At 40.1% G+C, this 25,345-nt stretch overlaps 2 protein-coding genes across 3 annotated transcripts in view; both read left to right on the top strand.

The window, feature by feature from the left end:
- The window catches only part of map3k5 (mitogen-activated protein kinase kinase kinase 5), a 45,594-nt gene extending 23,464 nt beyond the window's left edge, over nt 1-22,130 (top strand). Inside the window, exons 7-30 of one of the 2 annotated variants that reach the window (XM_008313321.3) lie at nt 1,896-2,066; nt 2,765-2,877; nt 4,060-4,219; nt 4,885-5,038; nt 5,115-5,222; nt 5,763-5,815; nt 7,349-7,444; nt 9,391-9,472; nt 10,361-10,494; nt 11,263-11,390; nt 11,490-11,626; nt 13,061-13,166; nt 14,249-14,406; nt 15,088-15,265; nt 16,344-16,361; nt 17,083-17,260; nt 17,635-17,803; nt 17,896-18,081; nt 18,948-19,053; nt 19,229-19,475; nt 19,555-19,667; nt 19,772-19,887; nt 19,994-20,070; nt 21,123-22,130. In XM_008313321.3, the coding sequence (XP_008311543.1) occupies nt 1,896-2,066; nt 2,765-2,877; nt 4,060-4,219; nt 4,885-5,038; nt 5,115-5,222; nt 5,763-5,815; nt 7,349-7,444; nt 9,391-9,472; nt 10,361-10,494; nt 11,263-11,390; nt 11,490-11,626; nt 13,061-13,166; nt 14,249-14,406; nt 15,088-15,265; nt 16,344-16,361; nt 17,083-17,260; nt 17,635-17,803; nt 17,896-18,081; nt 18,948-19,053; nt 19,229-19,475; nt 19,555-19,667; nt 19,772-19,887; nt 19,994-20,070; nt 21,123-21,183 (3,049 nt within the window). In that variant the 3' untranslated portion in view covers nt 21,184-22,130. Of the gene's footprint in view, nt 1-1,895; nt 2,067-2,764; nt 2,878-4,059; nt 4,220-4,884; nt 5,039-5,114; nt 5,223-5,762; nt 5,816-7,348; nt 7,445-9,390; nt 9,473-10,360; nt 10,495-11,262; nt 11,391-11,489; nt 11,627-13,060; nt 13,167-14,248; nt 14,407-15,087; nt 15,284-16,343; nt 16,362-17,082; nt 17,261-17,634; nt 17,804-17,895; nt 18,082-18,947; nt 19,054-19,228; nt 19,476-19,554; nt 19,668-19,771; nt 19,888-19,993; nt 20,071-21,122 lie in introns of both variants that reach the window. The other variant, XM_008313320.3, reaches the window with a different exon arrangement.
- A 370-nt stretch (nt 22,131-22,500) lies between these two features.
- The window catches only part of lrp11 (low density lipoprotein receptor-related protein 11), a 5,813-nt gene continuing 2,968 nt past the window's right edge, over nt 22,501-25,345 (top strand). Inside the window, exons 1-3 of the mRNA XM_017033444.2 lie at nt 22,501-23,560; nt 24,754-25,048; nt 25,253-25,270. Coding sequence (XP_016888933.1) covers nt 23,023-23,560; nt 24,754-25,048; nt 25,253-25,270 — 851 coding nt within the window. The 5' untranslated portion in view covers nt 22,501-23,022. The remainder of the gene's footprint in view (nt 23,561-24,753; nt 25,049-25,252; nt 25,271-25,345) is intronic.

Here is a 25,345-nt window from a genome sequence, read left to right as displayed (position 1 = left end):
GCTTTAGACACATGGGCGTTGATATGGCTGTGAGTTCAACTGAGAGAGGGAAGAAATCTCTTATCAATCCTGTGGAGGGAGGAGAGATAAAATGTGAGGGAGCTGTGTGATGAAGAGGGATGAAGAGGGATGGAGAGAGAGAGAGAGAGAGAGAGAGAGAGAGAGAGAGAGAGAGAGATCATCTCTTCCCTTTGGATTTGTCTCCATAGTAATCGTACATTTTATTTAACCTCTGTGCTCTGCAGAGATGGAGCCACATTATGCTTATCTTGCCCCCCCCCCCCCATTTTGTGCCCGGGTGAGACTTCACAGTATAACAGCCCCCATGTCTCTGAAGGCTGCCGTCAACACTGCGTGGTCGAGAGTGATGCAGAAATTCCCAGAAATGTCACAGTTCTGCAGGGAACGGGATCTCGACGGAGCTAATTTCCCTGAATCCGAGTCGGTATTAATGGACAGGAACCACGTGACATCACTGCCTGTTTAGGATGATAATATCACGTTGGTTAACGGTTAACAAATGGAGTAGCAGTCGTAAACGTGGAGACATTGTGCAGCTTAAGTGTCTGTTGTTTGATTTTTCACTCCAACTCATTAATGTGGCTCTAATGTGCCGTTAAAGATCACGTCTTCCTCCACTTGTTGCTGCTGACAGATCGTTGACAAATGGCAAATGTAAAGCGTAAATGCAGCATAAAATCATGTTTTCTTTCTCTGCTCTAATGTGAAGTAAAAACACAAGTTTGCTTTAAATATGATCTCTTATCATTGCAGTAATCACTAAAGGAAAAAAAAAAACGTTTTGGATAACGTAGTTGGGAAATAAAACACTTTGTCTTTAAAATGTTAATACATTTGTAACTTTTGGTTTAAATTTTACGAATCTAATTGTTGCGTCAAGGACATATTGGTATTTACAGATATATATATAAATATTTAAGATATATGTATATATAGATTAATATTTAACACAGACTCAACTTTGACGTGCAGTTATCTTCTTATTTTTTTAATATTTATTTAACAGACTTGACTGTTTCTAAAGTTACTTTCCAAACAAATAACCCGGGGTAGCGCATTTGCCACATCACTGAACTCAAGTTGCCCTTGTATGTCTGGCTATTATGTTTAATGCAGCACAAAACCTCAGTAATTTAGGTCAGACTGTCCGTAGCCTCCACTGAAACTGCAGGTATGATAATGAAAGACGTCACTCGACGCTACGGTTCCTTAGCTACACACACAAACAAACACACACACGCACCCAGACAATGGGCTGCTGTTGCTGTTCAAATCTCCATTCTCACTTGTTTTTCTGCCATGTTAACACACTCTTCTAAATCTGCTTTGTTGTAGATTTGAAGCAGAAATATATAAATAATATATAAAAATGATATGGTTTTTAACTGAGAAGAGCTCAGAAGTTCTTCTCCTGTTCTGAGCAGCAGGTAAGTCAAAAACAAAATGTTCAAACCGCCTGGTGAACTTACTCTCTTATTACAAAGGCACCGACTAATGAGGTTAAAAATAAGCGTCTTATTAATCTTATCACACCTCCACTTCAGTGTAATGGCAAGTTATAAATGGGACTGAAGGCGTGACGCACCTGTCACACCTGAAAACTCTTGCATGCGTCATCATCCAAAAATAGAAAACCACTGATGATTGGATCAAAGTCAATCCATTTAATTGACTTTTAAATGACCACAACCAAAACTGTGAAATATTTAAAACATCATCTGAGAGTTTAAAATATAAGTTCTCTGTCAATCAGTATCAATAATATTGATTAATAAATTGATGTATTCAATCCATAATTCAATTATTTCAGTCAGTCTTAGCTCTATATCTTTAGCTTTCTTCTTAAACAATTTTGGATATTTGGACGTGTGCAGGAGGAACCTGCCAGGAGACAGGCAGAGAGCCCTGGACATCATGCTGCCCCTGGTGGAGGACGAAGAGAACGTGGCCTCGGACATCTACTGCCTGGTGGGACGCATTTACAAGGACACATTCCTGGAGTCTCACTTTACTGATACACAGAGCAGAGACAGTGGGACACTATGGTGAGTGTGGGTCTCTGATTTACTGATGACCATGAAAAATTACTGAATTTATTTATTTATTTTTTATTTTGTAAATACTGTATCAGAGGAATCAAGTAGCATGGAACTATTAACTATTGAAAGTTTGATGTGGGAAGAAGCTGCTGCAATAATAAAAAAAGTAAGGATTTCCTAAGACAAAAAAAAGAGAAACCTCAATTGATTGACACTTAATCCCACAAGATTAGGCATTTGGGATTGGGGATGGTCCTGGCTCTGACTTGTCTCCTGATGAGCTACCAATAACAACAGATCAACTCGAGAACATCACGAGCCTGCTGATAACTCCATCCCTTCTGGAGATTCCTTCAAGGAGCTCACATCTTCGTCATTTGAATATGCCTCATGGAGAAATCAAGATCCCATCTGCTTCCTATTCTCATCTCCATGTCACCACTTGGCAGAGGCTCCTAATAACAGTCACGCAGCTTCCCTCTGCAGAGCAGAGCAGATTGGTCATTAAATAAATGAGATTTCTTGTAGTGCCGGGGCATTCACGTTCACCGTCGGGTGTTCTGTGGCCCCAGCTCAATATGGCTGTTATTGTTTTTTTTCCCTTCTATTTCCTAATTTAAGCTCAGTGGAGATAAAAGTTCACAGAGAAATGATCCTGGAAGAAAGGTGTTTATTGGAGTCATCCGTTTTGTATTTCACCTCAGGTTTAAAAAGGGGTTTGAGTCAGAGCCAACACTGCACTCTGGCATCAACTACGCCGTCCTCCTCCTGGCAGCTGGACACCAGTTTGACACTTCTTTTGAGCTACGCAAAGTGGGTGAGTGGATGCTTGGGTTTGTCTCTTTCTCTGAATCTGTTGATTTTCGTTTACTTCACCCTTCAGTGAAACACCTGGCAGTGACTTCCTACTCTGCAGCTGCAGTTAATGCAAGTAGTTTGTTTTTATGGATTGGGCTCATGCATGAAAATGCAAATGAATGTGAGCCAAAACTTTTTTGACAATGGAAATTGGTTACATTTGAAAAGTCAAGCAGCTAAACCACAGAGCTTCACACCTAGTTGCCAAAATAAAAACAAAACTTTTGCCACTTTGTCATGTAGATCTACAGGTTTAAACCCAGATGCATAAATATACTTAAACCTATCCTGATAAAACACAAAAAAATTTAATCAGTGAAGCTGCAGTGCGGGATTAGCTAAAACAGAAAATCCATGGCAAGAAAACTTAAAAAACAACAAACTGTAGGAAGTACACACAGTACATGGTTTAAAGGAGTGCTGAAAAGTGTGATCAGAATTTCCACAATGACTTTTCAAGGTTTGCAAAGTACTTGAGTTTTGATGAAATGCTTCAAAAATGCTTTAAAAAAAAAAGAAGCCTTGCTGAAACCCCAGCCCTGACAACTGGAGTCAAAATGAATGGTCCATGAGTCTGAGTCATGTAAAAGTGCACGTTATTAACACATCATTAACACATTTAACAACGTTGCACAGTTTTCACGAAAAAATGGTAGTCGTGCAAAATGTTGTGCAAACCAGCCATCAGCAGAAAAAACAAATCTAAATAAAATCTGACTGATGCCAGGGCACATTTTTCCATTTTCAAGCTGGGACACAGTTTGATCGTTTGCAAAGGAATTCAAGGCTGGGAAATAGTGCAAACTGTCCTGGGAACAGCAGAGTTCAACTCTCTGTCCCTGTACACCATGTTTATACTGCTTTCACCCTAGTCGCCCCCTACAGTACCACCTGACTCGTCTTGTCTGGTTACTGCAGGACATGTTCAAGCATCTCCTCTCAGCAGAACCAAAATATTGTCTCAAACATTTTGCAGAACGCAGTCAAGCTCCATGCTGCATGCTGTGACATGAAGTTGTTTCCTGCTCTTCTATCTCATCTGCCTAAAATCCCCACTGGTGCTGATCCAAGGAAACACAATAAATTAATTATCCTCCTTTATAAATAAAAACGGTTTTATCTGTCATCGTGATTTTTCCAGGAGTTAAGCTGAGCAGCCTTCTGGGTAAAAAAGGAAGCCTGGACAAGCTGCAGAGCTACTGGGATGTGGGCTTCTTCCTGGGAGCCAGTATCCTGGCCTGCGACAACACCAGGGTCATCCAGGCCTCCGAGAAACTCTTCAAACTCAAAGCTCCCATCTGGTGAGAGAAAACCTCAGCAACCTTCCAAAACATTGATTCACATAAAGAAAAAATAAATAAATCAATTTTAGACCACACCTATCACCAACTGTGTCTCTGCATCACTCAAATCCTCGCTTTTTTCTTTTTCCTTCTGAAACCACAGTTGACCATCTGTAGACAGCGTGAAAAAAAACACAAGGAGGAAGTTACTCCACCTTGTCAGGCTAATACTGGCACCTACTAGCTGTTATCTTTGCCCAACTGAGCTCCACCTTGTCCTGCTAATACTGGCACCTACTAGCTGTTATATTGTCTTCATAGTAACAAGTAGAAAGTCTACATATATGTTCTTAAATTTGTTTGAACGTAATCCTTCCAAAAGATTAATTGTACCAGAGACAGAATAATGAAGTTCTATATTTGTTCAGTGAGATTATAACAGGCTCAATCAGAGCCACAGCCTGTGGAGAACAGTCAAGTGTCTGAGCATTAACCACCTGCTGTCATTAGTTTGTGCATCTGCTGTAAAAAGTTCCAAAAATGTTCCTTAAATTCCAGAAAAACAAACATTCATCCACTCATGATGACCCTGTCAGATTGTTCCTAATCCGGGTTTCTGTTTTTGTCAGTCATTAGTCAATAGATAAATGTTTACATTTACTTGAGTTAACATTTGTTTCCAGGTATCTACGCTCACTGGTGGAAACCATCTTAATTTACCAGCACTTTAAGAAACCCAGCTCTGAGCATACCGCCCCTAAACAGGAGCTGGTGGATTTCTGGATGGACTTCCTGGTGGAGGCGACCAAGAAAGACGTCTCCTCTGTCAGGTTCCCAGTAAGTGATTCCCAGCAGCTGAAGATTCCAGGGAATAACAGTGCCTGGAGTTCACAGAACACTCTTGTTTTTTTAGGTGTTAATACTGGAGCCCACCAAAGTGTACCAGCCCTCGTATTTGTCCATAAATAAGGACGTGGAGGACAACACGGTGTCCATCTGGCATGTTGCTCCAGATGATGAGGTGGGTGAGGTCATTCATCACCAGCTCATCTTATAATGTTAGTTAATGTCGTCCCAACTGCACAAATATAAAATCATTCTTGAGTTTAAACCTTGACTGAGACCTACAGCTTATTTTTTCTCAGCCCACTTTTTAAAGACTTCATTATAAAAAAAACTACTCTCTATATTACTCATTACATCATTTCCTCTTTAACGTCCAGTACAATTAATTTACACTTCATTCTTTAAACACTGAAAAAAAGAAACAGCCTGAAAACTTTGCTAAAACATGAAACTGATTCCATCCTGACTGGCTGCCCTGTTGTGCCTGCAGCATCAGCAGCACTGACATCACTCTGTCATTTGTTTCACACTCAATGTAATAAAACCACTAATGTCTTTTTATTACTGTAAGGTCACTCAACACGTCTGAGATTAGACCACAGCTCCAATACCAACCATCAGTCAGCACAGCTTCATTAGACAAAGAGAGAGAACATTAGTTTCACGTCTCCCCGCGGCTGAAAAACCTCTGATTTGTTTCTCATCTATTCTGCAGAACAAAGGAATCCACGAGTGGAACTTCGGAGCTGCGTCAGTACGAGGTGTCAGGTCAGTGTCGTCTCCCGAATCACAGCTGAGTGATGTCATAATAACCTCACAGAGTGTCTTCAGAGACTGGCTGATTCAAGGCCATGAACAGATGTTGTGTTTAGAAGAGGCAGGAAAGAAATATGGTTCTTAATCTTTAATCTCAAATGAGCTATCAAATCAGTTCTGCTGTTGCACAGCTAAAGCAATAATGTTACATACAACAAGTTGCATCTTCAGTTTAATCAAACTAGGGAACATTTTTTGAAGTAAAAGAAGAAGAAGTTGATAAAAAAAATGTTAAAAATTAGAGAATGTAACCCAGTCTAAAAAAAAAGTTAAAAATTAGAGAATGTAACCCAGTCTCAGCATCATAAGTCTAGCTGCAAATTGTCAGCTCCTCCTAATAAACACAAAAAATTGATGGATGGATTTTAGGTGAAGTCCCTGAGCCCTGCAGTCACAAGACCAGGACTAGATTACTACAGTAAATCCACATTTTTCAAATAATTAGATTTCCTTCATTTGCCTCCTGAAATACAGAACGTGACACTTCTGCACAGAGAAAAAATAAACAAGTTTTGAAACTCTACAAAAAGCCCTGCCAAACGTGTTATATCAGTTAGTATGTACAGCTAATTACTGTGACACATCACGCCAACTTCTAGTCACTGCACCTCCCACAACGCCACGCAGCACCATTAATGCCACAGACGATGACTCTGTTCTGCTCTACCGCCTCATCTTCCCCACTCCTCAGAGGACTGCGGTGTCAGAGGAGAGAAGAAGTGGAGAAGGCCGTGCTCACATGTTGCTAGGGAACCACTCATTCTCTGTGCCCACTCAGGCTGAAGACAGTCAGCAGGACGCAATGGCAGCACAGCCAGCGACAATAAACACAAACAGAGCTCTGTCGACTGGCTTGGCACGGTCCGACAGGCGCTCGTCCCCCAGGATAAAAGTTTCAATTTAGCTGTCGAATCATGCAAATGCCCCCGGAATGTGCGCAGAAAATTAGCATTATTTAAGTTCTCCGTTGACAAAAAAACACACTACAATTCTGTTGTGTTATACAAGGATACCACAAGAAAGCTGGTGCTCATTTAATGTACCCTTCACTGCATACAATGGTTAAAAACCACTCAAAAATGTGAACCAATAACTGCCAAAATATCAAAGACTTAGCAACAAAAAACTATATTAAGCCAGAAAAACAACTTAGCTGCTCAGAGATTGCTAATAATATCAAAACAAGCAACGAGAATAGCAAAACTTTAGCCAAAACATTTGAACTAAAGGTAAAGTGGTAAAGCCTTAAAACTCTCACCTAATGTATTATCTAAAAATAGCTGAAATGTATGGGAGGTTTATCACTGAATAATGTTTTGTGGCCACACTGGAATTTCTGGTACCTCCTGCGTCTGTCCTAAAAATACAGCAGCTGAAGTACAGAACCCAGAGAAAAGCTTCATTCATTCTCCCATGTGACATTTTCTCTTTTGTGTCTTCACTGTCACCCTCACTGTGGGCTCTCTCTCTCTCTCCCCCCCTCAGCATCTCCAAGTTTGACCAGCGCAGCGCCTTCCTCTACGTCCTGCACAATGCAGAAGACTTTCAGATCTATTTCTGCACAGAGATGCACTGTAAAAGGTCAGTCTGCAGGACTTTGTTGTCGTTCAGAACTTTGGGTTCTAGCCTAAAGCATTTTTTCTGTGACTTGGAGTATCAAACCATGTGACTCAGCAACAGGTTGTAAATGCACTATATACGTGTAAGACCTGAGAACAACTAACATAATAAGCGAGCCAGTCAGCCTTTATATTTTAATCATAGAGGATGCCTTTGTCAAGTAGCAATAGTACAAGCCAGAAATGACAGTTCAATAAAACAATATAGTACAGCGTTTTCGCAAACACTCCACTGTCGGGGAGCAACGACTCCAATAGCAGTACACACTCACAGTCACACACGGCGTATTAAACAAAAACAAATAAACACACAAACACGGTAAATACATGTTCGCGGCTTCACCTTAGCTTTGACAAAATAAATAGTCTTACCTTTCAAAATGGCGGACGGCAGCGAGGTTTGGCGCCGAATCTGACCGTTTAAAAACTCGTTCTGTCATGAACTGAACGGCATTCTAGAAGTTTATTTGTTGTTTAACAGTTAAGATTAATTAAACGTATATAACTTATTCATGAAAATACGTATTTTTCCAGGCGTGTACTGATTTCATGGGCTCTGGTAAGCAACTGCGTATTCCAGTGTTTTTTCTTTTGTGCTCATGCGCAGTAGACAAAGCGTACAACTGCCTACATCTGATAGGTAAATTCTACCTATCAGATTTGTATAGAGTACCACAATTGTTTGATATATATTTAACACATCGTTATCAGGAATACAAGTTATTTAAATTTGATTAAAATTTAAAGCCAGAGCTTTGAAATGTCCATAAAAAAGTTGTATTCTGTTCAATTATTGTACAAACAGAAACTCATATACATTATATAGTATGAGACTTGACATCCATTCCTGAGTCACAAAGACTAATCTCTACCTTTATTGTCATCATTACTGCTCCAACATTAAATAATGTCACACCTTGACACCACCACCTTCTTCCCTCTTCAACACCATCTACACCCTTCTTGATGCTGCTGCTGCTTCTTCTTCACCCTTCTTGATGCTGCTGCTGCTTCTGTGAAGTTGATTTTTCGACCCTGGCACCAGAGGTTCACAAGAACTCGCAGGGCCATTATATGGAGTGTTAGAGTCAGTGAGTCACATTCGCTGCTGAGTGAATGTGAGGCGGATGTGAGCGGTGAAAAGACAGGAAGAGAGGGAAATGAAAGGTGGTTAGGAAGAGGAAGCAATCTGGTCTGATTGTGTTTGTGATCCTGAAAGACTGACATGTGTGCATACACGAGAAAACACACACACACACACGTGCACGACCCATGTGTTACTGAACACCTGCAGCCTGGTGTGACTGGATTACAGCCAAATAAGGGGAAGAATTTGCAGCTCGCGTGTGTGTGTGTGACAGGCTTGGATGTGATCATCAGGTGCAGACAGTAAATTACAGAAAAATATGAGTTATCTGTGGTAATTTATTGCTATCTTGAATTTATTGATGCTCCAACAATGTAATCTAATCTCACTTTCACCACATTCACCATTTTACCTTATCAAAATTTAATAATCTAGTTTAATCTCCTGTGGCCTAATATACTGATTTATTTAACCTTTAATTTACCAGGTATTTATTTGATCTAATCCAATCTAATCTAATAACTGTAATTTCCTATCTTGGGATCAATAAAGTATATCTATCTAATCTTAGTTTATCACAGTAAAGTAATGAACAAAATCTTTTTTTTTTTACTACTTTCATTACTCCCATTAGTATACACCCATTAAGTACTTGCTGTGCACCACCACCCATGAAACCCAAGAACAGCAGGAACACGTTCACACGTTCACATTACAGGTTACGGTTCCACAAATATCAAATGACTCTCTGACATAACAGTTGTTTTTTTAGACCTGTGCAAAGCGTCTGTAACAAACCAGGCTGTTTTTGTCTTTGGCAGATTCTGTGATCTGGTCAACAGCATCACTGAGGAGAGCTGGAAAGGTCCGGAGGAGGGAGAGTGTGACAGTGACGCCCTAGAGGTGAGGCGGCGCCGAGACATGTTCTGAACAGTCAAAAGCGTTGAGCAGCTGGCTTCCTGTTGGATTCAAACACAGCATTAATGTCTGCTTTGGTTTTTCATTCCATCCTCCACCTACTATGGAACTAAAGGTCAAAAACTGCACTTTTCCTCCTTCTCCTTCTCTGCCTGTTTGTTTGATACAAGCTTTTGTTGTTGTGTTTTGAATGCCTCCACACCAACGGCTGCTTGTTTTCCCGTTGTTTTATTGCCACCTGCCCTCATTCATCATTCTGGAATCTCTGCACAACTGCCTGATGCCTAGAGATAGACTGTGGAATTGACACAGGATCAACACAGTTTGTCTCAGTTTTCATCATAGTTGACATTTTTGTGTAGATTTCCTAACGTTTTGCATAACAAAAAGTGCCAACATGTAGAGGTGGACAGACACCTGCAGGAACAGATGACCTCACCTGTCTCTGTTTGAACAGCCTGGGGTGGTGGGGGTAAAAGCTCATTAAATCAAATGCCTCACTGCCCCGCCCTCTTCTACTCAGACACGCAAAGCTGTACAGGTTTCTGCTCTCCGACTGATTTTGACTTGTATCCCTGAGGTTCTATGCTCAGTCGGTTCTAACCTGGTGTTCTTTCCAGCTGTGCTACAGAACCTGTCCTTACACCAAGATTCATGTCAACATTAGTGACAACAATATCTGTTTTTCTGTAGTAAGGAAATTTGCATTTATAAAAGAAAGGGCAAATGTACTAACTGCTAGACTATGGACCCACTGAATCACTGCAATATAATAGTGTAGGAGTGTCTTTGTGACAAATAAAAACAATATATATATATATATTATTAGTGCAATTCCTTAGAGTATTTTATTTATTTGATATTATCCTGCAGTACGACTATGAGTACGACGAGCATGGCGAGAGGGTGATTCTGGGTAAAGGCACGTTCGGTGTGGTGTACGCGGGTCGTGACCTCAGCAACCAAGTCCGACTGGCCATCAAAGAAATCCCAGAGAAAGACAGCAGGTGAGAGGATGTGTGTGTGTGATAATGCCCCTGCTGGCGACAGTAGGGAATTATTGACACTATTTTAATAGCAAAACAGAATGTAGGTCAAAATTCTTTGAATTTCAAATTGGCTGACGTGTACATTAGCTGTCATATGAATGCCGTGTTCTCACAGTCATTTTCTATGAAGTCATTTAGGGTTAAAAAATTTGCTTGTTAAAATGAGCTTCTGTCCTGAGGTGATCTGCTTCTACAGAAGAACCAGAAGGAGATGCACTTTGTTTTTTGCAGGTAGAAGTTTACCCCACAGACAAAGACAGACTTCTCCTACTTAAGAAAAAAAAAAAACAACACAGCAGGTAGAAAACAACACCAGAGAGAATGATGGGGGAAAAATCTTATAATCCTTTCTGGCATGCAGTGGCGTCTGTAGTTGAGGATACACCTCAAAGTAAATCTTCCATTTCAAACATCATGCAGTAAAGACGCTTACCTTCCATTTCAAACATCATGCAGTAAAGGTTTCAATGCTAACTGCTTCACACACTTTAGCCACAATGCTAACTGAGGTTATAATGAGTTCTGAAAATGTTGGTGAGGTCATACATTAGACCTCTACATTCAACTGTGATTTTGTTTTTTTTTTTTGTTCCAGTGGGACCCTGTTATAGTCTAATCTACCAAAAGGGGGCGCTGCTGAAAATGTTTGGGAACCAATTTTAGACAGTCCTGACTTTGCCATCTTATTTTTTATTTTTTTACATCTGCTCTCTCTCTGGATGGCAGGTACTCTCAGCCGCTCCACGAAGAGATCGCTCTCCACAAACACCTAAAGCACAAGAACATTGTCCAGTACCTGGGCTCCATCAGCGAGAATGGATTCATCAAGATCTTCATGGAGCAGGTGCCTGGAGGTGAGACGCTTCATGTTCCCGTAGCACAACTTGGTGTTGAGATGAGTCGTACGGCAGAGGGAGTGCGTGGTTTGACATACTTTGTCCTGCTGTGTGCAGGGAGCCTGTCCGCCCTGCTGAGGTCCAAGTGGGGGCCCTTGAAGAACAACGAGCCCACCATCGGCTTCTACACCCGGCAGATCCTGGAGGGGCTGAAATATCTGCACGACAACCAGATCGCACACAGAGACATCAAAGTAAAGACAAGTTTTACAATATTTGAACTGTGCATTAATTATAGATCAGAAGAAGTGAGTAAAAAAAAAAGAAAGATCTCCGTGATTTAAACTTGTTTGACTGGTGTTAAAATCTTTGGTACGAATTAAAACTTCTCAGGGCCAGATTTAAAAGATTCATTTATTTATTTAAAATTTGACTTTGTTGGCTTGATGTGTGCTGATACGTCGTGACATCCATATTTTACTACTAGCCCCTTTTTCTTTGGGTGGTCCTGTTAGTTTTGGAAGATCTGAGTGAAAATATTCCAGGACCACTGGCAGCTGCTTCACTGAAGGCAGAGCCAAGCCTCAAAGGCTGAGGTCAGCCCTGGTTTGGGATTTTAAAACCATGCAGACAGAAATGAGGGAGGAACAAAAAAATCTTACAAAGTTGTCTGAGAATTTCTTGAACATCTGCGACAATGTTACCTAAAACCTGCTTAAATCAAAGCATTCAGCTTTGATTTAAGCAGGTTTTAGGTTGAAGACCCAGCTGATTCCTCTGTGCAATTTATAACTTTGCATTTAGTGTAATTAAACTTTGATTGCACAATAATATAGTTATTATATACAGTATATATAGAGAGAGAGAGCGGTGCACTGTATATTTGTATATTTAAATATATAAAAACTGTGCAACTGACAGGTGATCACTTGAAGCTTCTCTGCAAAACAAAACAAAAAAACATTTGGAGCAGCTTAGACGACTGCAGCTGCAGAAGATTAAATTCTTGTATCAGGTTTCATTGCAAGAGGATTAAAGGACAGGTTCACATTTTTCTCTACTGTTTGGTGTCAATCAGCACAAATATTACGTGCAGTAAAACAGGTTTTCTTTTGCTTTGCTTTTTTTAAAGGTTTAAAGGGTTTTTTTTAGGTTGTTTTTGGTGCGAGAAAACTCCTGCTTTTGTTGTGTTTATCAGAAATCCTTTAGGTCAAAAAGTTCACCGTTGCTTACCAGGATTAACAGGTGATGTGTGTGCTGTAAGAATTTGCTCAGAGCTCATGTGTGACAGTCTGTGGCCCAGTTTTTGCTGTTTTAATCCATGTTTACGAAAAATCTTTATTCTGTGTGTTAGAATAAGGTGAATTTGGGTTTTTTTTAAATATGGGAGATGAAATCCTCCTGGTTTTATGACTGTTTTACTGCCGTTACAGTAGGTCAGGGTGTTTACAACTGACGGCCGTTACAGTAGGTCAGGGTGTTTACATGAGGTTGACCTTTGGCTCATCACTGTTAATCACCTTGTTTAGGCTGGAGCACAGCTCATAACACAGATACCAGGAAGGCTCTGCTTTATTTATGACCTCGTGACCTTTCACCTCATCGTAGCACTATGACATTCTGGAAAGTCTGTAGTTGCAGAACCAGTGCGCAGTACATGCCTTCCTCACTGACTGTGTTTTCTGCAGGGCGACAACGTCCTCATCAACACCTACAGCGGCGTCCTGAAGATATCGGACTTTGGCACGTCCAAGAGATTGGCCGGAATCAACCCCTGCACCGAGACTTTCACAGGTACTCACTGACTGACGGAGCTAATTTCCCTGGGTGTGTGCTAAATTCCTCTGGAAATAGAGCTGCTTTGCCATGAATACAGCTAGGGAGGGAGTAAACCTACTTTTCTTTAGCAATCACAGCTCCAGTCGGTGATATCACTGAGAATACAGAGCCTGTGGTCAGACCACAGCGGGCCCCAGCGCGGTCTGACCTCCTTCTGACAGCTGATTGGTGCAGACCGGGACTCACCCTGAAGGCTGGAGTTGTTTCAGGAAAATGGGCGACACCTTTTTATAACTGCCGGCATGCTATAAATGCAGGGCTGTCTGTTTTTAGCTCAGTTCTCAGCAGCAAAAAACACAGGCTGACGACTATTATTAGAACAAAGAAGTCCTTTGAATAGAACCCAAAGCTGTTACTGTGGACTGAGCTGTGATTATACAGCAGCTCAAAGAGGGTTAGAGCCTCCGTCACTTGAGCCGTGTCTTCAAAAACGGGGTCGACGTGTAATTAGAACTAATGATGAAAAACTATTTTTGGTATTTTTGAATCTGTGTCACTCAATAACCGCCCACACAGCAGTTGGATGTGACGTCAATCAGTTTGAACACTTTATACAAATTTGCTCTCTTCCTATTATTTATGTCACCGTCACTGCTGCGTGGAGAGGTTATCCTGACGTCAGTCAGGCTTTCAGAAAAGCTGGAACAGAAAACATTTCTCTCCTTTGAAACCAACATGTCTCGGAACAGAAAACATATTTTGCTGAATTTCTCTCCTTTGAAACCAACATGTCTCTTGTTGCCTCTTGATGACTAATTCATTTTTTTTTTATTATGAATTTGACAGTAGTTACTAATCAATGACTTCTTTTATATCACAGAGACAGTTAGAAACTTTGTAAAGCAATTATTGTTTTTTACGTACATTTACTCTTTTACCTCTAACTTTTGCTTTATTCATCAGATTTAAGCTACATTTCTCATCTTTAGCTTTTTTGCTAACTTTTGACAAAATGATTCAATTTTTGGGGGGTGTGTGTGTGTGTTTTCTTCTCACCGTCATCTCCACGATCTTAAAACTCCCACATCGTTTTTCAGGCACGCTCCAGTACATGGCTCCAGAAATTATAGACAAAGGTCCTCGTGGATATGGTAAACCGGCCGACATCTGGTCTCTGGGCTGCACCATCATAGAGATGGCAACTGGGAAACCTCCGTTCTACGAGCTGGGAGAACCGCAGGCTGCCATGTTCAAGGTGAGAGAGAAAACAAACGCATATGTTTATATCTCTGCACCTGTATATACAGTACATAGATGCACACATATACTTTATATATGTAACACACATATACATGTACTAATACAAGTTTTTATATATACATAATATATTTAAAAATATATGTATATTTACGTACACATATATTTGCATATATGTAAAAGGGATATTTTTTATTGATACAATTTTTTTCTAATTGTGATTTTATCTTAATGTGCACGTTAATTTTTAATCCATGGTCACTCCTTACAGTGTTTCATTTACCAGGAATGATTTTGCACCAAAAACAGCTTCATGTCACTGTTTTCACTCCAAAGTTTAGCTGCTTTACAAACCCCTTTAGCATCAAAGAAGGGTTAATCATTAAATGTGCTCAAAATTAAAGAACTTTGCCCAGAGCGACAGGTTCTTAAAGGAACTTCATGTTGCCGTGTTGACTTTTCCGAAGTAGTTAAACCATCCCTCTGCGCTCTCTTCACTCATCCTTGTGGAATTTCTCAGTGCCGGGCGTCTACCTGCTAATCCTAAGTCAACAATTTGGTCGGCTTTAGCAGGAACTTCTTGTCTCCTCATTGTCGTCAGACTTGAACTCCGAGCGCCGTTGCCCACAGAACAGTGTAAACACTCTCTGTTTACCTCCTCGTCTCCTTCTCTCTGCAGGTGGGCATGTTTAAGATCCATCCAGAGATCCCAGAGTCCATGTCTCTGGAGGCCAAGGCCTTCATCTTACGTTGTTTTGAGCCCGACCCGGACCGGCGTGCCACAGCTCTGGACCTGCTCACGGACGAGTTCCTCACAGTCACCAGCCGCAAGAAGAAGGGCAAAGGAGGATTCACAGGTGGCATTCACCTTAATGGTTAAGACTGAAGTTTAAATAAAACATCCCCTCACAGCACACACAGTGTTACCATAGTTACATCACAGCACACACAGCGTTACCATAGTTACAATATATTTGGTGTTAAATACAAGGATTAACAGGTTCAAGATTCACACAGAAAAACAATATGAAATTTTACAAACACGTATGGTTCAATAATGGAATCGATGGAGAATTAAAGGTTATGAAGAAAAGTAAAAAACAAAAGAAATTATAATTCACTTAAAATTCAGGCTCTTATAAAAAATTCTATTACATAATATACATATATGTAAATACATTTAGAATAAAATGTATTTTTTGTGGACCAGTAACATTTTTAATTGATTAAAATTTTTTTTAGAAATATATAATCATGTTTATTATTGCTACAACTACCATTATTACATTTTACTGAAAAAATCCTTGTTACAAGTTTTTTTTTTTCTCTTCTTTTCTATTTAAATGTCTAAATTTAAAGCTGCCGTCAGCGACAGGAACTATTCAATAAAACACTTGTTTCCTCATTTCCCTGCTGACAGAAAGGAACTGCATTAAATCTGCTCACACTGTCCCTTGGGTGGACTCCAAGACAGAAAGTTCTGCTTTAATCACATTAAATCAATCTGTGTTCTGCCGTTAGTGTCGTCTCACAACAGCAGTGATACAGAGGCTCAACGTTGTACTCGGTGGACACTGGTTTAAAACCTGCAGCAGTGATGTGGAGGCAGAGAAAACCTTACAATATATTTTATATTTTTATTAATACTTTTTATACTATTCTACCTCGGCACTTGTAGAGCACTAATTCCCAGACTTTTTGGCCTTGGAACATTTTCTTCTTCTTTGTGTCTAATCTGTTAATGCACTAACATATTTAGTTTTTAGCCTTAAAAAAAAAACAAAAAAAACAAAACAAAACAAAAAAACACATACTTTTAATTTTCTTTGATAAAATAAGCCTGTGGAGGTCATTTTAGTGGTTTGTTGAGTTTTAATCCATTTATTTATTTTTTTAAAGTAATGCTTGTTTGTTTTGTTTTTTTCTTTCTTACAGCTCTATCACCAGGGACAGGTGAGTTGGATTTTTGTAACTAATAATTTTATGACTAATTTACAAAGTTATCTCAGGGAGTTTGTCATGACTCTAGATCATATATGTATGCTTGTAGTTAAATGTCTTTTCTGCCAGCCTTGACTTGCTATATTTTACCCTTTATATTTTCTGCTAATCTAATGGAGATATTTTAATAACGATAATAACAGTGAATTGGCTCATTGTCATAGCCTTCAATGGGCCCTATAGGATGCTGTTTGTTCTTAATGCATTTTTTAGGGCTATTTAAAGGAAGCAACGTCTATAACTTTCATGTGTCGACACAGTAATTTAAAGGAAATCAGATGCGGTTTGAAACAAAAGACTCACACAAGTGAGCAGAAAATCACATTATGTGAGCAAGAAACTAGCTTAAAGTTAGCACAGAAACATAGGTCAAAAAAATAAGCCATAAATCTATGGACACTGTTTGTCAATGAGTACAGTTAGATGAACCTGTTTGGTCTTAAGTCTTTTTTTTACAGAAATTTAGACAACATTTTCCATCAGAATCTAATTTTATCAACAGGAAGCTCTAGTTCTCACTGTTACAGCAGAAAAGAGCAGCTGCCAAAAACAGCCTCCTCCTCCTCCACCTCCACCTCTGCTACAACAGCTAGTCAGATGATTAACATTCCATATAAACTCTGCAGAAAAAAACAGGTTTTATATGTTTACCTAATGTTCTTGTGTCGTTCAGAGTATCTCCGCAGCATCTCTCTGCCCGTGCCCGTGGTGGTGGAGGACACCAGCAGCAGCAGCGAGTACGGCTCCGTCTCCCCTGACAACGACCTCAACACCAACCCTTTCATCTTCAAGCCCAGCATCAAGTGCTACAGCGAGAGGGACGTCAAGGGGCCGCGCTCTCTGTTCCTCAGGTAGAACAACCAGATCTGAGTTTAAAAAAATGAAGTGTGACATTTGATACTGTTATCAGATTTGTTAGTTTGCCTGCACACTTAGTGTGAAACCTGGGCCTGTTTATTTGAACACAACACTGATGTACTCACAGGAATTGAAAGAAAAACACACACAACAGCTTTTTTCAGTTCTTACTGCCATTTGTTGCCACCTAGCGGCAGGATATGTAATTGTACTGCCGGCCACGGTCACATAGATAAAGATAATTTGCAGTATTTAAATAAAAAATATATATAGTTGGTTGTTTAATTTAACATACTGTTCTGGAAACTACTGAAATGAAATTTTAAAAAAAAATCAGTAGCATCAGTACTTTTTTATTTCAACGCAGCATTCCCGTGGAGAACTTTGAGGACCACAGTGCTCCTCCATCGCCTGATGAGAAGGACTCTGGCTTCTTCATGCTCCGAAAAGACAGCGAGAGACGAGCGACACTGCACCACATTCTGACAGAGGACCAGGATAAGGTGGTGGCCAACCTGATGGAGGCGCTCACACAGGTCTGGTTCAGACTCAGATACAACAGTTATCATAAAGATGAGCTCACTGATCCATAAACCTCCTCACCTTCTCCTGACTGTCTCACCTGCAGGGCTCCGAGGAGACCAGACTGAAGCCTCAGCACATCTCCACCCTGGTGGTCAGTCTTGGGGATTTTGTCCGTATGGCAGATAGGAAGATCATCGCCAACACGCTCTCACAGCTCAAACTGGAGCTGGACTTTGACAGCACTGCCATCAGTCAACTGCAGGTGGTGCTCTTCGGATTTCAAGATGCTGTGAGTACATCACACACAGGGGTGGTTTTAACCGACAGGCCATTTCGGCAAATCTTCTGGAGGACTTCAGTTCATGGATTAATGAATTATTGATCTGACTGTTATTAATCAACGAGTAACAGCAGACCCAAAATATTTCACATTTTTCCACTGATAATCCATCATGGCCACAATCTGCAGCTGTGCTAGAGCAGACACTCCTGCCCTGAGGTGACAGATAATATTTTTTTTAAAAAGTTTCTTCAATGATGCCTATAAACACAGAAACTGTTTAGGTTTTTAAAAAAAACCCTGAAAAACACACATGCAATGACACAGTGTTCCCTCTGTCATACAGCAGATGTCAGTAAATGTGGTTTTCATTTACACGTTTAGTGCCACCTGTCGACTCCACGTGTTTACGGCAGTACTGAATATCTGCGCAGGTTGAAGATGTTTAGATGATTTAAAACCTGTTTCAAAAAACATGGTTCTGCAGCTGTGTGCTGCTCCTGCTGCACGAAGCTCTCACACACACGGTGATGTGAGAGACACTGAAGTGAGAGAATAACACGGAATGTGTGAGGAATAAGTGCACGTTAGAACAGCACAGGAATAAGTGGTTGTTACGGTGTTGAGGATGTGTTGCGTAATGCTACGGAAAAATAAGGCACTGCTGCCCCCTCTTGGTCAATAAAAACACACTCAACTCTTTTAAATGTGTGGTTAAAAATGGTAAATGAATTCTCTAAATGTCAGAAAATAAGACATTTGTATTGAAAAAACAAACAAACATTAATTTAGATTTAGAAAAGACTTAGTATATTTAGTTTTTCACATTATGATGAATCTTTTTCTCGTGACCATGAACCATGTGACATTTCTAGGTGAATAAAGTGCTGCGAAACCACAACATCAAGCCTCACTGGATGTTCGCTCTGGACAACATCATCCGTAAAGCTGTGCAGACGGCCATAACGATACTTGTACCAGGTACTTCCTTCAACTAAAAGAACCATTTTTTTTTTCTTTGAATTTCCAATGACAGATGACAAACACCATTTTGGTACATGCTTAAAACGCAGTTTGAAACTAACATCAGTGATTTGATAAATCACATTGATCCAGTTGATCAGTTACTAAGTCAGGGTCTCACCTTGGTCTCCAGAATTGAGGCCTCACTTCAGTCTGGCCTCAGAAAGCGACGCCGCCGATCAGGACGATGTCGACGAAGATGACGGCGAGGCTGCGAGGAACCCCACCCATCAGAGCCGAGTGCCTCCTGTAGCCACACACGACGACACCGTGGCCACGTCAGGGGTCAGCACGCTGAGCTCCACCGTCTCACAGGAGTGCCAAAATGCACAGCGCTCTGTGAGCATGGAGCTGGGCAGGATGAAGCTGGAGACTAACAGGTGACACAGATCTACGCACGCAGGAACTTTCAGAAAGTGTTTTTAAGGAAATCTAATTTCTCCTCTTACCTGACGGCAGGCTGCTGGAAGAGCTGCTGGAGAAGGAGAGAGAGTATCAGGCCATACTGCAGCAAGTGTTGAAAGAGAGAGAGCAGGAGATCAGACTACTGAGGCTGAGATCTGAGCCCACCGGTCTGTCTGTTTTCATCTTCCATTAAGATACTTAATGACTAGTCCTAATTAAATCAGGAAAAACAATTTAGTCTAAAAAGACCGGCTTGGTCTTTTCTCTGCAGACGTTCCTGAGTCGTCCTCTGAAGCCCAGAGGAGTCAGACCGCAGAGAGATTTGAAGACTCAGAGCTGAGCAGCTGGCTGAGGCTCCAGGGTGCAGACCAGGACTCTATAGACAAGGTGAGTCCCCGTCACACATAGCAGAACCATGTATTCACTATGGAACAAACACAGACTCACGGTGTTTGTTTATTTTTGTTTTTTTTCTTCTGTCATGTTTCTTCAGATTTTAAACGAACAGTACACACTGAACGACATCCTCCATGATGTAACCAGAGACGACTTGAAGAGTTTAAGACTGAGGTACAAAAAAAAACACAAAATATACTGCTGTACACTGTTTTTCACTAAAAGTAAGATACTAAGGTCATACTGCCCCTTTAAATATAATAATACTTGATTATTTAGGCATAAAAACACACAGAGGTGTTAAGTGGTAGATAAGGTAAGAAAATCGTTTTTAAGTGGTAGATAAGGTAAGAAAATATTTTTTTTTTTTGAAATTGTTTAAATATATTATATATAAAGTTTTTATTTTTTTAAATTATTTTTTAAACTGTTTAAATATATTATATATAAAGTTTTTGAATCATTCATCAAATGTATAGGTCATAGTGTTTGTTTTTTTGTTGTTTTGTTTTTTACAAAAAATATAGTCTGTAAGTTTTTAATAACTTTTGCCCGAGCTATTTGAGGCATATGAAACATAAACAAATAATAAAACATACTGTATTATGTAGCCTAATATAATTTTGTTAGTCACTTGTATTGAATTTAAATCTATTTCGGAAGTGTTTACCGGGTAATTCTGACTCATTCAAATTCAGACGTATTACCGTGCTCTCGATCGTTCACGCACAAACAACCACCCGAAATAAAAATCCCGGCTTAAAAACATTATTCGTGGACTTATTACATGGTATTTGTAGGCGAATATATTTTTAAAAACTGTGATAAGAAGCACCAGAGCACACGCTATGTGGGCGCGGCAGTCTTGGAGCTAGAGCATCTCATATTAGCCCCGAGATTATTAGCATACTGTCATCCACACACACGGTAATTCGGCGAATACAGATCAACCGAAACCACAATAATTAGTACATACACTTTTATATTCGATATACCACGCGATTATAAATATAAAATTGTTTATCGGTATAAACAAGCGAAGCTACGGTAATTTCTAACTATCGAGATAAGGAAAAGTACAGCGACTACGATACCAGTGGCTTGCGGCCATCTTTGATTCTAGTTATTGTCAGAGTAACAGCCAATTGACATGTCTCCACCAATCACAGCCCTGTATTTTAGCGGGCGGTAAAGTGCAGTAACTGTCACTGTTTGTGTCCTGACAGAGGCGGAATCCTGTGTAAATTGTGGAAAACCATCACAGACTACAGACAAAAGAAAACCTGATGCCTTAAACTGCACTGACCACGCAGAGGAAACCTGGAAGATTTTCCCAGTGACTATTTTCTTCTTTACCTCAGTATTTATACAAGTGAGATTTTCAGACGAGCCAGAGTTCGTTGTGTGTGTGTGTGTGCGCGCGCACATGCATAGGAAAGTACCAGATCCCAAGGATGTTGTGAACTTCAAACCATGGCTTTGAAACAAGGATCAAGGATGTGAAGTCAACCAACACTGAGCAGTGCCACTGGGTTTGTCTTATTTGTTACAGTTGTGTCAAAACAAATTTAAAAAAAATATGGCTGAAAAACAATTCTCCATAAACTCTTCAAACGTTTTCTCCAGACTTTAGAAGATGTTGAGCGTTTACAGAACTGACTGTTTTCTATCACAGAGGCCTGAGATACAAAACATATGACATTATATTAAAAAAATTGTGCTTTTTATAACTATAGGCATCATATCATTACTTTATTTAAATGGACTTTAATTAATTTAATTGCCATGGACTAATCTGAAGGATGTGAGTGCATGCCCTGTTTCTTTATTTCATCTGTACTGAGACTTATTTAATTTCATTTGTACTGTTGTTTTTTAAAATTTTGTTGTTTTTTTTAAATCACAAATCTCCACTTTTTTATTTTTCAGAAACATGTATATATTGTGTTCTAAATTATATGTGAATCACATTTATGTATTTTGAAATATATATATATATTTAACCATAACATGGTTCACTCTATATTGAACACGTGAATGATAAATGGGATGTGTATTTTATGTATTTTCTCGAGGTGATGATCTGTTAGTAATTAATGTTACATGGGAGCATTCTACTCTTTTTAACCTTGTACACTGACTTTATTGTAATGATGTGATGCAGTCATTCAGCCACATCTATGTTGTGATGGAAAAAACATGTCACATTAAAGATCCCGGAGTTTGTTATTTCAGTTTATAAAAGTTTTTTAAAGTTTATTAAAGTTTATAATACGTTTTAGAGGAACACTTTGCAGGACGTTTACGTGTTTAGCGACACCTAGTGCTGGAGTAACAGCTTCATATTGGTGGATATTAAAACAACAATTTGTATTTTTTTTTTAAGAGTTTTCTCTTGTAAAACCATTGGGAAAAAAACGTATTTACCGTCTTTCATAAGTGAATTAATTTATGTAAAATGGGTTAGAAATTGAAAACAAAAACAAATATGTTTATGGGATATAAGGAAGAGATATTGTAATGAGTGTTAAGAGTGTTAAGTCATAATTTTACTGGATATTTTCCATATATTATTATTAGTATTATGTTTATGGGATATAAGGAAGATATATTGTAATGATAGGAGTGTTAAGTCATCACTATTTTCCATATATTATTATTAGTATTATATATAGTGTCGTGGTATTAACATAATAGTTAAAAATAGGAGAAGGAGTGAGATTTTTTTATATAATTGTTTAATTTTCTTCTTTTCTTTTTCACTCTTATTGTTATTTCTAATTCAAATAAACTTTGAGAAATCAATATCCGACTGGAGAGATTCAGGTGTAAGTAGCGACTCCCGCTTCCGGTTTCTGACATCATTATTGTGACGTCAGCGCGTTGGTTGAAAGTAGCGTCCTATCAGTCGCTCCCGTCTCCTCACCTTCACGTTCTTGACTCTGGTGTCGCTGTTAACCTTCATCCTCTGATCTGTTACGGAAGTGATAACACTTATAACATTAAAATATATATTGTTTTGCTACGGAGACACAGCGGCGGTTGTTGTTCGTGCAGGACGATCTTGATGCGTCGCAGAATCTTCATCCACAGTCACAGACTGCGCTCGTCACCGTCGTCATCATCATGGCCCTTCTTCTGAGGATGCTCGCCGCCGTTTTCCCGTTTTGTTTTCTCGGCTTTGCGGTCTCCCGCTCCTCTTCCATCTCGGATCTGAAATCTAAGATCTCCGGGGTGGAGGAGCTGCTGGAGGAGTTCCGTCAGCAGCTCCGAGGCGGAGAGGATGCGACCGTCGACTCCTGCTTGGGCGACTACGACGCCGTCGGGGAGCGTATCATCCGGGCCAGAGACTCCATCGAGCTGGGGGCCACCTTCCTGCTGGCTCCGGAGCCCCTGTACAGCTGGAGGGACTGTCTGCACGCCTGCTGCCGGGAATCGCACTGCACGCTGGCGGTGGTGCAGGAGGACGTGAAGAGGAGCGGGGATAGGATCAGCTGCTACCTGTTCAACTGCACCTACAGGGGCAAAAACGTGTGTTTGTTCGCTGCGCAGGAGGGATTCACATCCTACAGTAGGGCCGCGAACAGCACACAGGGACTGGGCCACCTCCCTGCTGCAGCCTCCTCTGCCAGGAGGCCCGGACAGGAGGAGAACGAGGCACCAGGTGGGACATGCAGCTATTACAGTATTCACATTAAAAACAACAACGTAAAATAAGTCATCCTGCACTTGAAGAGTTAATAATATAACATTAAGTCACTATTATACTTATAATTAAACTGACCATATGTTGAAGATCAGTTAGTGATTGTAATTAAACTGACCATATGTTGAAGACACACTTTTTTTAACCAACTGAATAAAATATAAAGGTGTTAATTAATAAACGTATTGATTAATTACATATTGTAGTTCATCAAGCGACCAATAGGGATACATGTATGGGGTTTCAAAATGCTTTAGATTAGACTGTATTAACGTCACCCTTAGGGGGCGACATAGAGAAAAGAAAACCTATCAATAAAAATATAAAATACAATGAATGTTTACAGGTGTGTAGAGTCACAGATTACGTTATATTTCCCGTTTTGAGGTGACACGCCCTCTACCGAGCACCATAAAAACATCAAGTGAGTGAAGACTACAGAATGTAAACTGTTCTGGAAAAAAAAATTACAGTCGACTATTACCTTGTCTTTAATTTATGATTAATTTTATGACCTTGAGATTATACTTCACTCACTTTTTAAAAAGTTTTACCCTGTAGCAGTTCATGTTTTTCACCACTAGATATGGATTTATTGCAGAGTTAGGTTTCACACACACACACAGTGGTGCTTAGACTATGACACAGTCCAGGGCTTATCTTGATAAAACAGACAGGGTTGAGTCAATGATCTACCTTTTAGGTCCAGGTTTCCAAAATTAGACCAGGAGGCTGAGAACAGCGACACCTGCTTTTACACCAGCCAAACTGGAGGAAATGGAACTATTTTCCTCAGGTTGGCTCGATGTCTACAGACAGAGGACAGACGTCCGTTTCTGTGACGAGCTCTAATTTCCTGTTTACAGTATGTTGAAGATTCCTTTGTTCACCATCAATTAACAGTGACGCCTCGTGGTACAAACGACAAACAGCAACAAAGATTTGGTCGGCAGCGAGTTAACACTGAGGCACCAATTTCTAAGTGTTAATTAATTTTATCTCAACAAAAAAATATATTTTTATATTTTCCATAATTAAATGAATATGCTCTTAACTTTTTTTATGCCTAAACAGCTGTATGTCTGCCATGCAGAAAGGAAACGAAATAAAATAAATATTCAATCTCTGATGAGGTCCAATCATGTCTTCAGAGGCGGACGAGCCCCCCCGCAGCGACGCCGGACAGGACGTGGTTATCCAGCTGCCCACGGACTGGGCCGTGCTGGACGGCAGGGACAGTGTGGACGACCACGGCATCAACCGTTACGAGTGGACTCTTGTCAAAGGGGACACAGCCATCAGCATGAAGGTTGGTGTTTACGCTGCGTTACACACCGTGTACTGTTATCACAGTAACACAAAGCATCAGAGTCAGGTTGCAGGCGACATTTGTTCGGTTGAGTCAGCGCCGTGGCTGACGTCCAGAGCTGCACAATACAGCCGTTAGCTGCATCAACAGAGATAAGAGCTGATTACATCACAGGGTCGTGACCTCTCCCAACTGCATTAGAGGCAACACGAGAAGACATCAGACTTTTTGTTGGAAAACAGACAGAGAAATAAAATGGCCTGTAACTTAACTTTGTGCAACACATCTTTTGTAACGCAAAGTCATCAATCTGATACTCTAGGCTCCTTTAAACGTCTTAGCCAAGAGAAACTCACCCAGTTTGTTTTTGAACCAACCAAATGGAAATCTTTCTTGAACCACAGAAGCTAATGGATTCTCACAGAAACCACTAA

This window comes from Cynoglossus semilaevis, chromosome 7 (genome assembly GCF_000523025.1).
Source record: "Cynoglossus semilaevis isolate Cse_v1.0 chromosome 7, Cse_v1.0, whole genome shotgun sequence".
NCBI lineage: Eukaryota > Metazoa > Chordata > Actinopteri > Pleuronectiformes > Cynoglossidae > Cynoglossus > Cynoglossus semilaevis.
The sequence above is the reverse complement of the archived record's forward strand: the minus strand, read 5'-3'. Positions and strand labels throughout refer to the sequence as shown.